Raw genomic sequence first — 18,365 nt, forward strand, 5'->3', positions numbered from 1 at the left:
TAAAAATTGAGATATTTGTCTCTTTCTAGCTAAGTATGAAATGACAATTCAGTAAAGCAACTTTCTAAGACCAGTGCTGATTTTAAAGGTGAAATGTAAACTTCCTAAAATAGAATTCACTTTATTTTACCAAGCAAGATAGTCTTGATTTTCATAATGTAAGATGAACTAGTTAGGCATTATCATTGTAGCTCATTATGTTAGTGATATACAAATGGTGGTAATCCACTTTTTTTTTTTTTTCAGTTTCCAAATGGTTATTTTATCAGATTGTTTATAAACATTAAATTTATCCTTGTTTGCAATCCAAAATAGTTACCTGAAGTTTGCTGTTTGTATGTGTTTTGTTTTTAGTATATGTTTTCTAAACTCTTTGGCACAATTTTCTGGGGTCGTTCAGACTGCCACAATACATGTCAGGAGAGAACTTTTCTTTTGTGCTGCCAATTCTGAGCATTTAAATTTTGCTTTGTTTGGGTTGTGGCTTTCTTTTGAAGTCTGCATTCTTTATTTGTAACAATATATTTTTATTTTTTCTATATCCTCTAACTCCAGAGTTTTTTTCTCTCTCCCCCCCCCCCCCCCACGTCTACATTCACAGTTGAACCATATTATTAGGAAAGGCGCCTTGATAAAAAGATCAGGATGGGAGCTCTGACCATTCGTCAGTGTTTTCCCTAAAATTTAAAAAAAAAAAAAGAAAAAGGAAAAAAAAAAACACCCAAAAAACAAAACCTAAAGAGCGTCTTTCCTTTTTTTTTTTCTTCTCTTACGTCTCTTGTGCTGCATCAGTAGACCGACCTTCAGTTAGTTTTATGAAATGCAACATCTAACCCCCCTTTTTTAAACCCCTTTTATGTTAGTGATATACAAATGGTGATAATCCACATTTTTGATGCTTTTCCTAATTTTGAAATTTCATGGACTACTGACGTTAGGTAAAGGTTATTTTAATTACTGTTCTGTCCTCATTTCTTCTTTCTTTTTTTTTATCCTTTCACGGTCAGGGTGGCAGCTGTAGAAGAAAATAAAATGGTTGCTCTTTCTTGAAGAGCTTTCCTTCTGGTATTAGCAATACAACAGGACTGACTGGGAACATAATTATATTCAGAAATTTCTGTATTCCTTCTCAGTTTCAGTCTCACTGACATATAGGTAATTTCATATCTGTACTACTCTGGTCCTTTTCAAGTCCTTCTACAGCTGCTAGTGCCATTTAATACCATGTGGACAGGCTGATTTTTGATATGTTCATCCCAGGGGAATGTTTCTCACATTATAATCCCGATATGTGATACTTTGAGAGTGGGTAGGCAGTGGCTATTGATGTTAATAGGTGTGTTTTTGATTCTCACCTCTTTTGTCTTCTGGAAGAATATGGGTACATTTTCTTCAAAGCAGTTCTAATAAACTGGTTTCTTTCTTATCCAGAGAGTCTATGTAAGTAATAAACAGTTCTTTTTTTTTTTTTAAATAAAAAGTGAGCACCATGCTGATCTCTGCATGTTGTTTTGTATCCTGTTGATAGATAGCCTGTTGTTTTGATCTGTTGATATCCACAAGGTACTTTTAATTTGCCTCTGTATTAGGTATTGTTTTTTTAATATTAGTAGAATTAAATAATGTATGTATGATATTTCCTTTTGTTAATATATTGAAATTGTGTCACTCTTACAGGCACTAGTCAATAATCCCAAAATTGAAGTAGTAGATGGAAAGTATGCCTTTAAGCCCAAGTACAACTTGAAAGATAAGAAGGCTCTACTTAGGCTCTTAGATCAACATGACCAGCGCGGCTTAGGAGGAATTCTTTTAGAAGACATCGAGGAAGGACTGCCCAATTCCCAGAAAGCTGTCAAGGTAACCTCTCTTTTGTTTCTATACCTTAATATAACTTGAATTGATAATGTCTTTTGGCTTAAAAAAAAAAAAATCAAGATTAAAAAAAAATTATTTTAAAATCTTCTCCATCAGTTGAAGGTTTGAAATTTGTGTTTTGTGCTACAGAACAGGGTAGGGCATAGGCATTTTTGTGTAGCTTTGACATCTTTCTCATGTTGTTGTGTATAATTGATTCTTCAAAATGTGTCTGGAAAGATTTCCTCAATGGCATAAGTGTTTTTCTGATGATTAGTAATGTTAAGCATCTTTTGCATGTACCTCGTGGCCACCTGTGTGTCTTCTTTGGAAAAATGTCTGTTCAAATCCTCTGCCCATTTTCTAATTGAGTGGGTATTTTTTTTTTTTTTTTTTTTGCTGTTGAGTTCCATGAGTTTATGTATTTTGGGTGTTAACACCTTATCAGATGTATGATCTGCAAATATTTTCTCCCATTGATTAGGTTACCTTTTCATTTTGTTGATGTTTCTTTTGCTGTGCAGAAACTTTTGAGTATGATGTCTCAGTTGTTTATTTTTGCTTTTGTTGCCTTTGCTTTTAATGTTGAATCTGAAAATTTGCCCAAATGAATGTCACAGAGCTTGCTGTCTGTGTTTTCTTCCATGTTTCTTATGGTTTCAAGTCTTAGATTCAGGTCTTTAATCCATTTTAAGATAATTTTTACTTATGGTATAAGATGGTGGTCCAGTTTCTCTCTTGTGAATGTGGCTGTCCCGTTTTCACAGAACCACTTGTTGAAGAGACTGTCCTTTCCTTTTTGTATAGTCTTAGCACTTTTGTCGCAAACTAATTCACCAGAGAGGCACAGGTTTATTTCTGGATTCTCTGTTCTGCATGTTTCTTTTTATGTCAGTGCCATACTGTTTCAGTAATTTTCCTTTGTGATATTTGGAGTGCGATGCCTCCAAATTTGTTGTTCTTTCTCAAGATTGCTTTGGCTTGATAGGATCTTTCGTGATTCCAAATAAATTTTAGCACTGTTCTAGTTCTGTGAAAAATCCCATTGAAATTTTGAAAAGGATTGCATTGACTCTCTATATTCCTTTGGGTGGTAATAGATATTTTACCAGTATTAGCTCTTCCAATTCATGAGCACAGAATATCTCCATTTTTTGAGTCTTCTTCAGTTTCTTTCATCATTGTCTTATAATTTTCAGTGTAGAGATTATTCATCTTGGTGAAATTTATTTCTAAGTACCTTATTCTTTTTGATGTAGTTTTAAGTGAGATTGTTAATTTCTTTCTGATAGTTGTTAATTTATAGAAACTCAGATTTTTTGTGTACTGGTTTTGCATTGTGCAGCTTTACTGATCTCATCACTTTGATAGCTTTCCGGCGAGGTGTTTAGGGAGGTGTATAAAACACAGTCTGTAAAGAGGGATACTTTACTTCTTTCCAGTTTGTATGCCTTTTATTTCTTTTCCTTGTCTGACTGCTCTGGTTCGGACTTCACAGTACTCTGAATAAAAGTGGCAAGAGTAGGTATCCTTGTCTAGCTCCTGATTTAGAGGCAGTGCTTTCAGCTTTCAGCTGTTGATTTAGATGTAAACTGTGGGCTTGTCATATATGGCCTTCATTATGTTGAGATATGTTACCTTGGCATCCATATTGTGGAGCATTATGGTCAGTGTATTTTGAGTTTTGCCAGATGCTATTTCTGCATCTGCTGAGATGAGCACGTGACTTTTATCTTTCATTTTGTTAATGTGCTGTATCATGATTGGTTTGCAGATACTGAGCCATCCTTGAATACCTGGAGTAAATCCACTTGATTATGGTGTGTGATTATTGTAATGTATTGTTGAATCTGGTTTGTTAGTATTTTGTTGATTTTTGCATCTGTGTTCATCAGGGATGTTGGCCTGCAGTTTTCTTTTCTTGTTGCATATTTGTCTCATTTTGGTATCAGGGTAGTGCTGGCCTCACAGAATGAATTTGATGCATTGCTTCACGTTTTTGGGAGAGTTTGACAAGGATTGATACTCTTCTTTAAATGTTTGGTAGAATTCACTAGTGAAGTTGTTCTGGACTTTTGATGGGAGATTTTTGATTACTTATTCTATTAATTATTCATCTGTTCAGAATTCCCATTTCTTTATGGTTCAGTCTTGATAGTTTATACATTTGTAGAAATTTATTCATTTCCTCTAGGTTTTCCAATTTTGGCATATGTATCATACTAGTCTCTTATGATTTTTTGTATTCTTTAATATTAGTTGTGACACCTATTTCATTTCCAATTTTAAAAAAATCTATTTTTAATTGGAGGATAATTGCTTTACAATATTGTGATGGTTTCTGCCATATGTCAACATGAATCTCATATCTGATTTAATATATTTGAGTCTTCTTGCTTTTTTTTTCTTGGTTAGTTAAGCTAAAGTTTTGTCAGTTTTATTTTTTCAAAGAATCAGCTTATAGTTTCATTAATCTTTTCTATTGTCTTTTTTAGTCTCTCAAATTTATTTCCACTCTAATCTTTAGTTTCTCCCTTCTACTAACTTTGGGCTTCATTTGTTCTTTTTCTAGTTTCTTGAGGTGTAAGTTTAGGTTTTTTTTAGATTTTTCTGGCTTTTTAAGGTAGGCATTTATAATTGAATTTCCTCTTAGAATTGCTATTTTTTTAACCTCTCATAAGTTTCGGCACATTGTATTTCCATTTTCGTTTTTTCAAGGTGTTTTAAAAATTTCTTCTTTGACCCAGCAATTAGCAGCATACAGTAAGTCCCCTACATACCAACTTTCAAGTAGTAAACTTTCAGAAAGGCAGATGTGTGTTTCTATGTTCAATCACATAAGACACGGGTGAAATTGTAGCTTTTCCTCCATCTTCTGTTGCTGACGATCTTCAGCTCTGCTATCTCCTGCCTCCTCTCCCTCCTCCAGCCAGTAGCTCTTCTTGCTTGTTCCCTTGATGCCAGCCCTGGTATGCCAGCTTTTGTACGCTACTACTGTGCTTTTCATGAAACTGTACTGTAAGGTTAAAAATGTTTTGTTTTTTGTTTTCTATGTATTATTTGTATGAAAGGTATTATAAATCTGTTACAATCTGTAACAATAAATTATAAATCTGTACAATATTGTATTACCTGTTGTGTTAGTTGGGTATCTAGGCTAGCTAGTTTTGTTGGACTTAACAAATTGGATTTAGGAATGTGCTCTCAGAACAGAACTTGTTCATATATAGTGGACTTAGTCTGTTGTTATTTGTGAATCCTCCAGCTTTCTTCTTGGAATTGAGTTTTAGTTTTATATACCATTGTAAGGTGCTTAATGTGATTTGTTAAGGCTTGTTTTGTGCCTTATCATATTAACTATTCTGGAGAATGTCGAGTGGGCACTTGAGAATAGTATAGATTCTTTCTGTTGCCTTTGGATGAAATGTTCTTTACATATCTGTTAAGTGTGTGGTTCACACATTGATGCCTAAAGTGTTATGTGCTCAGTCATGTCTGACTCTTTGCAACCCCATGGACTGTAACCCGCCAGGCTCCTCTGTCCATGGAATTTTCCAGGCAAGAATACTGGAGTGGGTAGCCATTCCCTTCTCCAGGGGATCTTCCTGACCCCGGGATCAGGCCCGGGGATCAGACCCGGGTCTCCCACATTGCAGGCAGGTATTTTTACTGTCAGTGTCACCAGGGAAGCCCTTGTTGATGCCTAAGGTTGAGATTATTCATCTGTGATGTCATCTAAAGGCTCAGAGTTTGAGACTTTATTTCTGTGATGAATTTTACCATCATCATCATAGTCCAGAGTATTATCAGACTTTTTGCATTCTTATTCTCATTAATTAGTAATAATGAAATATGTCAATTTTCTTGTCCTTGCTAGAGTAGTGAGTGAAAAATTTGATTGTCAGTTGTGTTCAGTCAAAGCTAAAAGACAACAAAAACTACTCAAGTCCTTTATTTTTTTCTGTAAAGCTGATGCAGTATTTTGGGCAGTGCAGTAAGAAAACTGAAGGATGGCTATTTATCTCATAGTCACACACAGTTTATATGATTTAATCATTCTCCCATTATCTTACTGTTCTAGCTTTTCAAAGCATGACTGGAAATAATTGATGGATAATGATGAGTAAGTAACAAAATATTTCAAGGACAAGTAAGAACATTGAGATCCATGGTTTTTTCCCCACAGATTAATGAGTTCACTAGACCAAGTTGTAATTTGTCACATAGATTGAATTTTGTTCTAATATTTAAAAGTTTTTCTTGTTTTTGTACTGTGAAGGATCTCTAAAAGTTTCAAAACATTAATCCTTAAAAGTCGAACTGCTCAAGAAAGAAACTTTAGAATTAAAATTTGGTCTAGTGGACCCTAAAGGTATACTGAGAGTTAAAGAAACTGGAAATCCTCTGTTGTTTAAAAAAAAATCTTGAGTGATGTAATTTGGAGTTAACTGAAAACTTTTTCTTTATCTTTAAGGCTTTAGGGGACCAGATATTATTTGTAAACCGTCCTGATAAGAAGAAAATTCTTTTCTTCAATGATAAGAGCTGTCAGTTTTCTGTGGATGAAGGTGAGCCTTCCTTTCTACTTTCTTTAATTTGCAGACATGTTACAAATTTAGGATGATAGAATTCATACTGTTTATAATACAATGATATCTTAAATCGTATAATACTGCTTTTTTAGCGTTATCTCTTAGAGCTAACAACTTTATATGTCTGACGTATTTCTTGCAATGCAATTTGAAATATGTAATTTGAAAGATTTTAGGTTAATTGTACTCATAGTTGTAGTATAACAGTTAGTAATTTCTTGTTCTCACACTTCAGCTGTACCAAACCGGAGTTTATTTCTGTTTTACAAATACTACTTCATGTCTTGGTATGAAAGCTTGATCCATGATGGGGGAAAAAAATACTAACTTTTTGTGGAGACTGTTTTCTTAAATAACTTATGAATTTTTGGTTATCCAGTTGGATAAGAAAGGAGATTAATGTTTTTCTTTCTGGCAGTTGTAGAGTTGGATGCTAATAAGCTCTATGCTGTCTTCTAAATGCGTGATACTTATATTTTGGATTTTAGTTTCAAATATTTCATCAATATTTTCAAGTAAAATAGAAGTTAAAGAGTTTAGTTTTGAGAAATTTCTAGACAAGTAGATATTCCCATTTAAGCAAATATCTTTTACTCTAAATTTGTATTAACTTTGAAGTTTTATTGAAAGACAAAAAAAATTGAACATTTTAATTATAAAATTTCAAAAGTAATCCAAACTCCAGCAAAATATTTTAACAGTGTAGAAAGATTCAGAGTGCAATAGAGGTTTAGACTCTGAACAGTGAAACTGTTGCTGTCTCAGTTTGGTAATCATATTGACTCTTTTTATGACATTAAATAAAGGAGATTCTATTGAACGGATAATTTTGTAAAAGAAATGCATTTACAGATCTTGCTCCTGGAGAGCCCTGTCTTGATTATGATTTGTAATTTGTGCAGTAACTCTAGGTTTTTCTTTTATGTGTTATCTATCTGTGGATACTCAGTCTTGTGGTGCTATAATTTCATCAGCCTAAAGTTACTTAGATGACCATGATTTAAAAAAATTTATTTTTTGACTGTGCTGCATCCTCGTTGCTATGCGTGGGCTTCTGGTTGTGGCAAGTGGGGCCACTATCTAAGTTGCCACGTGAGGGCTTCTTATTACTGTGACTTCTCTTGTCGTGGAGCACGAGGTCTAGGGCACGTGGGCTCAGTAGTTGCAGCTCACAGATTCCAGAGAGCAGGCCCAGTAGTTGCGGCACATGGGCTCAGATGTCCAAGGCACATGGGATCTTCCTTCCCTGACCAAAGATTGAACTGGTGTCCCTTGCATTGGAAGGCGGATTCTTTACCCTTGGACTAGGGAAGCCCTGATTTTTATTTTTTGTAGGAAATAGAATGTTGTATTTTTGTGAGAATCCTCATCAAGAGTGCCTTGTATACAGTTGGTTTTCTTATTAATGTTTGTTAATTAAGTGAAAATTTGCAAAGTATTACAGCTCTTCTATAATGCCATTTCTCTGAATAAGCTTCCTGTATGTAAGCAAGGTAGTAGTCAACTCCTTCTGTGTATTGTAGTGATAGGTGCTCGTTTAAGAAAGATACAGCCGAGCAATTTTTGTTTTGCCTCTGTCTCTTTTACTTGGAGTTTTGCTGTTTTGTTAATTGTCAGATTGAGTTCTTCCTATTGAAAACCATAAAAATGGACTTGTTCTTTAAGTCCTTCTGAGTTTAAATAAACAACTGATTCCTTAAGCATAATTAATCCTTTTGAAAAAAAATTTTCGTAGTCTTAAACTTACCACTAGTACCACATTTTCAGATAGTAAGAAAGATACAATAAAAACCAGATATACTTTTCCTTCCTCCGGTTCCAGTGCCTGCCTTTTATGGCAAGTGGCTTAACTGGTTTTACTTTAGATTCTTCTGGTGGTTTTTCCCGCATTGCTAAATAATATGTTTATACTGTTATTTATTTTTAACTTGAAATATTGTCTAATGACTTGTTGTCCATCAGTCACCATGTTGTGTCCGACTCTGCAACCCCATGAACTGCAGCATGCCAGGCTTCCCTGTCCTTCACTGCCTCCTTCAGTTTGCTCAAACTCATGTCCTTTGAGTCAGTGATGCCGTTCAACCATCTCATCCTCTTTTGCCCACTTCTCCTCTTGCTCCCAGCATCAAGGTCTTTTTCAATGAGTTGTTTCTTTGCATCAGGTGGCCAGAGTTTTGGAGCTTCAGCATTGGTCCTTCCAATGAATATGCAGGACTGATCTCCTTCAGGATGGACTGGCTGGATCTCCTTGCAGTCTAAGGGACTCTTGAGAGTCTTCTCCAACACCACAGTTCAAAAGCATCACTTCTTCAGTGCTCAGCTTTCTTCATGGTCCAGCTCTCACATCCATACATGACAACTGGAAAAACCATAGCTTTTACTATATGGACCTTTGTCTGCAAAGTGATGTCTCTGTTTTTTAATACACTGTCTAGAGTTTTCATAGGTTTTTTCCCAATAAGCAAGCGTCTTTTAATTTTGTGGCTGTGGTTACCATTGGCAGTGATTTTAGAGCCCAAGAGAATGAAATTTGACACTTTTTCCCCATCTGTTTGCCATGAACTGATGGGACCAGATGCCATAATCTTTGTTTTTTGAATGTTGAATTTTAAGTCAGCTTTTTCACTCTCATCTTTGACCTTCATCAAGAGGTTCTTTAGTTCCTCTTCGCTTTCTGCCACTGGAGTGATATCATCTGCATATCTGAGGTTGTTGATATTTCTCCTGGCAGTCTTGATTCCATCTTGTAAGTCATCCAGCCCAGCATTTCATATGGTGTACTCTGCATATAAGTTAAATAAGCAGGGTGACAGTTTACAGCCTTGATGTACTCATTTCCCAGTTTTGAACCAGTTCCATGTCTGGTTCTAACTGTTGCTTCTTGTCCTGCATACAGGTTTCTTAGGAGGCAGATAAGATGGTGTGGTATTCCCATCTCTTCAAGAATATTCCAGTTTGTTGTGATCCATGCAGCCAAAGGCTTTGGCATAGTCAGTGAAGCAGAAGTAGATTTTTAAAAAATTCCCTTTGCTTATTCAACGATCTAGTGTATGTTGGCAATTTGATCTCTGGTTCCTCTGCCTTTTCTAAATCCAGCTTGTACATCTGGATGTTCTTGGTTCATGTATTGCTGAAGCCTGGCTTGAAAGATTCTGAGCATAATCTTGGTAGCATATGAAATGAGTGCAATTGTGCAGTAATTTGAGCATTCTTTGGCATTGCTTTTCTTTGGAGTTGAAATGAAAACTTATCTTTCCCAGTCTTGTGGCCTCTGCTCTGGGTTTTCCAAATTTGTTGGCATATTGAGTGCAGCAGTTTAACAACACCATTTTTTAGGATTTGAAATAGCTCAGCTGGAATTCCATCACCTCCAGTAACTTTTTCATAGCAATGCTTCCTAAGGCCCACTTGACTTTGAACTCCAGGATGTCTGGCTCTAGGTGAGTGATCACATTATTGTGGTTATCTGGGTCATTACGAGCTTTTTTGTACAGTTCTTCTGTGTATTCTTGCCACCTCTTCTTAATCTCTTCTTCTGTTAGGACCATACCGTTTCTTTCCTTTATTGTACCCATCTTTGCATGAAATGTTGCCTTGGTATCTCTAATTTTCTAAAAGAGATTTCTAATCTTTTTCATTCTGTTGTTTTTCTCTACTTCTTTGCATTGTTCACTTAAGGTTTTCCTGTCTCTCCTTGTTTTAATCTGGGACTCTGCATTCATTTGGGTCTATCTTTCCCTTTCTCCTTTGCCTTTTGCTTCTCTCCATTTCTCAGGTATTTATAATGCTTCCTCAACCACTTTGCCTTCTTGCATTTCTTTTTTCTTTTCAATGGATTTGGTCACCACCTCCTATACAATATTACGAACCTCCGTCCATAGTTCTTCAGACACTCCGTCTACCATTCCATAGTTCTTCAGACACTCCATCTACCATATCTAGTCCCTTGAATCTATTTGTCACCTCTCCTGTATAATCATAAGGAATTTGATTTAGGGCATACCTGAGTGGCCTAATGTTTTTCTCTACTTTCTTCATTTTGGGCCTGAATTTTACAATAAGGAACTGGTGATTTGAGCCACAGTAAGCTCTTATTTTTGCTGACTGTATAGATCTTCTCCATCTTCGGCTGCAAAGAATATATATAATCGGTCTGAATTCAGTACTATCTGGTGATGTCCACAGCAGTCCTCTGTTGTTTTGTTGCAAGAGGATGTTTTCTATGACCGATGCATTCTATTGGCAAAGCTCAGTCAGCCTTTGACCTGCTTTATTTTAGACTCCAAGGACAAACTTGTCTGTTACTCCAGGTATTCTCTTGACTTCCTACTTTTGCATTCCAGTCTCATACGATCAGAAGGATATCCGTTTTGCTGTTAGTTCTAGGAGGTCTTGTAGATCTTATAGAATCGTTCAACTTCATCTTCTTTGGCATTAGTGGTTGGGGTGTAGACTTGGATTACTGTGATATTGAATGGTTTGCCTTCGAGACAACCGAGATCGTTCTGTCATCTTTGAGATTGCAGCCAAGTACTGCGTTTTGGATTCTTTCGTTGACTCTGAGGGCTGCACCATTCCTTGTAAGGGATTCTTGTCCACAGTAGTAGATACAATGGTCATCTGAATTAAGTCTGCCTCTTCCCGCCCATTTTAGTTCACTGATTCCTAAAATGTCCATGTTCACTCTTTCTATCTCCTGTTTGACCACATCCAACTTTCAACAACATAAACTTTGAGAGAGAATATGTAGTATTAATTCTGCTCTCTAGATGGCAGCATAGCGTAGCATATCTGTCTGGAAGTAGATGTTTAAAGTGAAGCAAGTGTTTGATTTGGGGGCTTCCCTGGTAGCTCAGCTGATAAAGAATCTGCCTGCATTGCAGGAGACCCTGGTTCGATTCCTGGGTCAGGAAAGTCCACTGGAGGAGGGATAGGCTACCACTGTAGTATTCTTGAGCTTCCCTTGTGTCTCAGATGGTGAAGAGTTCATCTGCAATGTGAGAGAGACCTGGGCTCGATCCCTGGGTGGGGAAGATCCCCTGGGAGGAGGGCATGGCAACCCACTCCAGTATTCTTGCTTGGAAAATCACCATGGACCGAGGAGCCTGGCAGGCTACAGTCCATGGGTCGAGAAGGGTGGGGACACAACTGAGCAACTAATAAGTCCAGCAAGTGTTTGATAGGAGAGAGATTGCAGTGGTTCTGTGAGAATAGCCTGAATGTGTTTGTTTTGTTTCTGGTGGTAGCCTGACATGACATGTGTGTAGCGAGCAGGTATTTTATGATAAAATTGTTGTGTAGTGCATGCTGTCTGTGGAATTCAGAGGAAAATTCGGATTTAGTGATTAACAGTGCCAGAAAATGCAAGCAGCTAGCCATTATTCAAATAACAGTGGTGCTGTTTCTCTTTTGTGACGTTTTAGGCTTTTGTTGCCCTAGAATTCCATTTTATTGGGAACCCATTTTCCACTTGCTCCTTCTTGACAGGGTTTTTTCCTACTTTAAACAGTTTCTAAATAAAATTCTGTATGTCAAGAGAAAAAATCAGCCTGACGCTGTAGGGTTTCTTGATCGTATTTCATTGGAGAAATTGTAGGGAGTGCAGTTAGAGTTTAGTAGTAGCCATCACCCTCGTCCTTCTGTTGGATTGTGCCTTTTCTGCCTGTGTGCGCTTTCTCTGGATGCTGTTGTCCTAACTTGGCTCAGCCTCTCCTGTTTTGCGCCTTCTACCTAGAGCTCTGCCCCCTGGTGTTAACCTGCTTCCATCTGCAGTGTGTCATGGCCTCTTCTGCCTTAGACTCTTCCCACCACCTCTTAATTTGTCTGGAAAGGCCAAATAAGGATTTTCACTCTCCCCCACAGATACTCTGTGCTTGTTACATTTATTTCTAGATATAAGCTCTATAACATTTTCCAGTTTATTTTCTCTGTACTGCAGGTGTTCTGTGATGCTGTGTGACTGTTTAGTATTCCATTTTATAGATGTGTCTGATTGATAGATGTGTTTTCAAACAATGTTGCTGCAGCAGATATTCTTACAACCCTTATACAGTGGGATATGTATATGCATTTTTTTTTCATTTATTTTTATTAGTTGGAGGCTTAATTACTTTATAATATTGCAGTGGTTTTTGTCATACATTGACATGAATCAGCCATGGATATACATGTATTCCCCATCCCCATCCCCCCTCCCACCTCCCTCTCCACCCGATCCCTCTGGGTCTTCCCAGTGCACCAGGTCCGAGCACTTGTCTCATGCATCCAACCTGGGCTGGTGATCTGTTTCACCCTAGATAATATACATGTTTCGATGCTGTTCTCTTGAAACATCCCACCCTTGTATATGCATTTTATATTAATGAAATACATATAATTTAGGAAGCTATTAGGAAGATAAAGTAAATTATTTTTGCATCTTTTAAGATCGTTACTGCCATTGGTGAAATACATTACTAGATTTCTCAGTATTGAACCATCCTTTTAGTCCTAAAGTAATACTTGTTTGGTTTATGTATTTGTGTGTTCTTTTCTTACTAATGTATTTAAGGATTTTTGCTTTTTTCTTTTGCATGTTTTCTTACAGTTTGGTATGGGTATAATGCTGGATTCAGAAAAGGGAAGAAGAGTTTTTCCTCCCTTCCCTGCCTTTCCTCCTTATCTTTCTTTAGGAGAATATTGGGTTCCTTAAAGATTATTTGAAAGCATATACCCGTGAATGTATCTAGCATGCTTTTTTAGACATTCATTATGTCCTTCTTTAAGTATTCTATCTTGTGAATCAATTTTGGTAATTTGTCTTTTTCTTCAAAATCAATAATTTTAAATTCTAAAATTTAATACCATGTAATTTGTAGTGTTTAGCCTTAGGAATTGTTTATTGCCTGTGACTTTCCCTTGTTACTGCTAACTCTTGGTGTTTGGGCTTTTTCCCTTATTTCTTTAACTGTTGCTTTATCTGTTTTACTTTTGTTGCTGTTGTGTTTTTGCTGAAAATATCAGATCATCCTTTACATACTGATTTTTTAACATCTTGATATGATAAATGACTGAACAAATGTTAACATTTCCTGTTGCTTTTATATTTTTTGTTAATTTAGCCAGTATTTCCAATAGTTACTGCTTTATATGGTTTCCTGCAATTTTCAGTTTATAAATGTTCTTGACAGTCATAGTTTAAGGATTGTATCATAATTATTATTCAGTATCCCTCTTGGTCATATTTAATGTTATTTTACTTGAACTCTAGCTTTATATCCTGTTATGTCTAATCTGTTGCCTTTTAAAGAAAATTTTGAGATAGTTTTGCCTATTCTCTTACTTTGTACCTGTGTTCTTTTGTTTTAGATACTTCCTTTGTAGATGGCATATAGTTAGTCTTAACTTTCTGAACCAGTTGTGAGTGTCATTTTGTATTTACCATTTTTGTTATCTGATGTATCCCCACCATTATTTATATGGAAATTGTATAATTTATTTTTGGTTATTCATATATAAAGTATTTCTCCTTACATCTTTAAGTAGTTTGCTTATTTTTGGTATCAGTTTATTAACTTCATTCTCTTTTTACTCTCTAGTTGATATATTATGAGAGTTTTGTTACAGTCTGTTATCATTTATTCATGAATCCATTTATTCAACAAATACTTACTGATTTCCTATTGCATTCTTTGGTCATTTTGCTAATGTAGGAGGTACAGTGGTGAACAACATAGGATAGTTTTAGCCTTTGTGGAGCTTACTTATATTCTGAAGGGGAAAATAGATGATATCACACAAACTAAAAAGTGATTGCAGAGTGTATCAAATATCAAATGCTAGGAAGGAATTAAATGAGGTATGTGCTGAGCTAGTAAAATAATAGGAAGAGTAGAGCTCAGGAAAGACCACTGTGGAAGAAAAAGATGAAGAATGAGCTGGAGCCAGCCCGGCGAAGTATTAGGACAGCGCCCCTGTGTGCACTTCTGCGGGGAGAGGTCTTTCAGGTAGAGAACAGCAAACGCTGGGGGAATGACTGATTCATTTTGTTAACCTGGTGGTTTTTAATTATTTAATCAGATTCAGTGGACTTTTTTATACAGACTAGAATATAAATGAAGTATTTGTTTACATTTTTATGTAGAATTATGTAGAATTAACCACTGAATGTTATAGCTACAAGTGAACTAATGTATGATTCATTTGATTCAATAAATGTGTGATTCATTTGTTTATGAAAATACCATTCATAATTGGTATTTTCCTGAAGTGATAAAAATTCTTGGTAAAGTCCTAAAAAAAATTCATATAAAGTGTAGCTTTTCTGTGATATACAAAGGTTAATCATAGTATATTCATATACATTATGCACTGTATGTTCCTAGAAAATCAAGTGTGTACTTAGCCAGTGCAAGAAATACTTTATATACATAAACCAGAGTTGAGTTCTAGCTCAGTTTATTATTTTGTTGTTCAGTCGCCAAGTCGTGTCCAACTCTTCACAGTCCCGTGGGCTGCAGCACGCCAGGCCTCCCTGTCCCTCACCATCTCTGAGTTTGTCCAAGTTCATGTCTGTTGTATCGGTGATGCCATCTAACTATCTCACCCTCTGTCACCTTCTCCTTCTGCCTTCTGTCTTTGCCAGCATCAAGATCTTGTCCAGTGAGTCAGCTGTTAGAATCAGGTAGCTAAAGTATTGGAGCTTCAGCTCAGTCCTTCCAAAGAGTATTCAAGGATGATTTCCCTTAAGATTGAACTGGTTTGATCTTGCTGTCCAAGGGACTCTCAAGAGTCTTCTCCAGCACCACAGTTTGACAGCATCAGTTCTTCGGCGCTATGCTTTCTTTACTGTTCAGCTCTCACTTCTGTACATGACTACTGGAAAAACCGTAGGCTTTGACTATGTGGACCTTTGTTGGCAAAGAGATGTCTTTGCTTTTTAACACACTGTCATAGCTTTTGTTTGTCATAGCTTTGTTGGCAGGAAGCAACAGTCTTCTAATTTCATGACTGCAGTCACCATTCGCAGTGATTTTAGAGCTCAAGAAGAGGAAATCTGTCACTGCTTCCACCTTTCTCCCTTCTATTTGCCATGAAGTGTGCCATGATCAGGATGCCATGATCTTAGTTTTTTTAATATTGAGTTCTAAGCTGACTTTTTCACAGTCCTCTTTCACCCTCATTAAGAAGCTCTTTAGTTCCTCTTTGCTTTCTGCCATTAGAGTGGTATCATCTTTTGTTAGTTATTAGTGGTATTATCAGTTTATTATAAATTTAAATTGATATTTATCATTAATCTGTATACTTTTTACTAAAGATGGTTGGGGGGAAGCAGTATTTTTCACCGTTGGCAGTGTTACCATTTGGAGCGGGATACTTTTTTGGGGGTCACGGCTGTCACAGTGAATTATGGGATGATTAGCAGCATCCCAGGCTGTTCTCGGTGCCAGTAGCAGACTTTCCCCCCAGTGTAAGTCCCAGAAATGTATCCAGACAGTACCAGCGATTCCCTGGGGAGTGGAATTGCCCAGGTTGAGAGTTGTATTAAAGGTATAGTTTACATTTATAAAACAGAAATGCTGCAATATGTTGTCTTCAAGCTTCTTCAGCACATTCAGTGATAGCAAAGATAGCAGAGTGAGTAAGATTTCTGTCCTTGAGCCCAGGCAGGAGGAGGAATAACACGGATACATATATGGTACAGCATGTCACTGAGGTGTTCATACAGTGCTGTGGAGACCCTGGGGTCACAGCCTCCCACAGGGATTTCAGGGGTAAGATGCCCGTTAGCTGAAAGTGTTGGTGTTGCCTAAATCACTGAATTTTAAAAACTGAGGTTTTCTGTTATTGACTTACATTATGTGTTTACAGAGAAGATCTATTGAAAAGCGATGCGTGTCTTAACACCTGTCTTTTTCACTGTCCATCTCTCTTCTGAATGTTTTGTCTTAATTGTGCTGATGAAGTTATTTGTTTTAGCCCACTAGGTGGCAGACTTAGCTGTAGAGAGGACATCTTGAGTGAGCAAGCTTTCCTTCCAGTCACACTGAAGACTCACCCTTCATTCATTCTGTGATAGAAGCAGATGTCCACAAATGAGCTATAGCATAAGTGAGGAGAGAGTCTGTTGTGTGGTAATTTGAAACATTAAATAGATAAGTGAACCCAGGGTAGTTGAACCTTGGTATGTGTTTTCTTTCATAGAGGTGCTAATTTATCCTTAAGTCAGAATCTTACTCATTTAGCGGCAGTATGAATGCAGAGGTCAAGAAGGTGGGCTGATTAGTTGATCTGTCGGTGTAAATCTTGGCTCTGCTCCTTACTAGCGTAGACAAGATGCTTAACCCCACTCTGTCTGAAATTTCTTATCGTTTGGGTTTTCTTCACGATGCTGTGGAAAAACTTGAATGATCTTTTCAGCAAGTCCAGTATAAAACAGGAATAATGGTGTCTCTTCATCTGTGGTCCTTATGAGGTTTAAATGAGTAAATAAAAATGCTTAGAGCTTGGAATGGAATCTGGCACATAATAATAGTAATAGAATAATAGTAACATCAGGTTGGCTACTATTAGCAGCATTAAAAATATAAAATAGTACCAAAATACTTGGTGGTTTAGTCTTAACTCAGTGAATCTGTAGCTTGGCAGTTGGTTAGTGAAGTGAGTGAAAGTCGCTCAGTTGTGTCTGACTCTTTGCGACTCCATGAACTATATATAGTTCATGGAATTCTCCAGGTCAGAATACTGGAGTGGGTAGCCTTTCCCTTCTCCAGCGGATCTTCCCAGCCCAGGTCTCCTGCATTGCAGGCGGATTCTTTGCCAGCTGAGCCACAAGGGAAGTCCAAGAATACGGGAGTGGGTAGCCTATCCCTTTTCCAGTGGATCTTCCTGACCCAGGAATTGAAGCGGGTCTCGTGCATTGCAGGAGAATTCTTTACCACCTGAGCTATACAGACAGCAAAGAAACCAAGTCAGTTTATCAGTTAGTTGGAGTTGCTGATCTGTGGCAGTGAGGTAGTGTTAGGTGGTGTTCCTTGGAGAAAGTCCGATGACAATCTGGTTGTTCCTCCCAGTTGCCAGAGGATGCTGGGCTATGCCTCGAGGCTTCCCCAATTTCAACTTTATCCTTAGAATCCAGGACTCCTTCCAGTGGCTGGCCACTCTCCCTGGGGCCCTGATACTTAGTTCATTTTCTAATAGCTATATGGTATTCCAGATACGACCATACTTTACAACACTTTTTATGATGCTCCACAGAGAGAAATTTAATTTTTTGCTATATGCTATTATAAGCTTTATAAATAATGCTCAATCCTTGTACATAAATATATTGTTATGTATACTTTGCCTAGTTATCTTATTTTGTTTTCTTAAAATATAATTGATGGGACAAAAGGCATACTTGAAAAAATTTCAGTAGCCTGCCTAATGCCCACCCTATTTTGGGGGACCAGTTTTTATGCAGAGGTTTCCATTTCTTAACCTTCACCAATACTGGATGTTTTTAGTTGACTTTGCCAGCCTCACAGAACATAAAGATTATCTTGATTTTAATTTTTCTTTTCTTGCAGTGATTTTAATAAAATTTACACCAGTTTATTTATTTTTTGTACTTATGACAGAAAACCTGAGCATTTTCTGTTCCTACATACATTAAAAAGTAATTAAATTTGGAATCCTGTGAGATTCTGTCTCTATTTTAGGCCCTGCCTTCCCGTGTTCATTTTAAGTATTTATGCAGCTGTAATACATTTACATAGTGGATGTATTATTTAAATACTGCAATAGCACTGAGCTAAGGAAAGCCAAGGATTAAAGTAGAAATGTCTTATTGAAGCAAAGACGAAGGGTTTTTATTCAGGTATTTTCCTCTGAATACAGCTCAAGTGATGTTTCTTTTAGTAAAAGGAAGTAGTTACATTTTGTTTTAATGTGCTT

The 18,365-nt window shown here is 36.8% G+C and overlaps 1 protein-coding gene across 1 annotated transcript in view; it reads left to right on the forward strand.

The window, feature by feature from the left end:
• GTF2E2 (general transcription factor IIE subunit 2) overlaps positions 1-18,365 on the forward strand; it is a 79,971-nt gene that overhangs the window by 50,559 nt on the left and 11,047 nt on the right. Inside the window, exons 5-6 of the mRNA XM_020879072.2 lie at positions 1,678-1,860; positions 6,332-6,425. Of these exons, the coding sequence (XP_020734731.2) occupies positions 1,678-1,860; positions 6,332-6,425 (277 nt within the window). The remainder of the gene's footprint in view (positions 1-1,677; positions 1,861-6,331; positions 6,426-18,365) is intronic.

This window comes from Odocoileus virginianus, chromosome 32 (genome assembly GCF_023699985.2).
Source record: "Odocoileus virginianus isolate 20LAN1187 ecotype Illinois chromosome 32, Ovbor_1.2, whole genome shotgun sequence".
Lineage (NCBI taxonomy): Eukaryota > Metazoa > Chordata > Mammalia > Artiodactyla > Cervidae > Odocoileus > Odocoileus virginianus.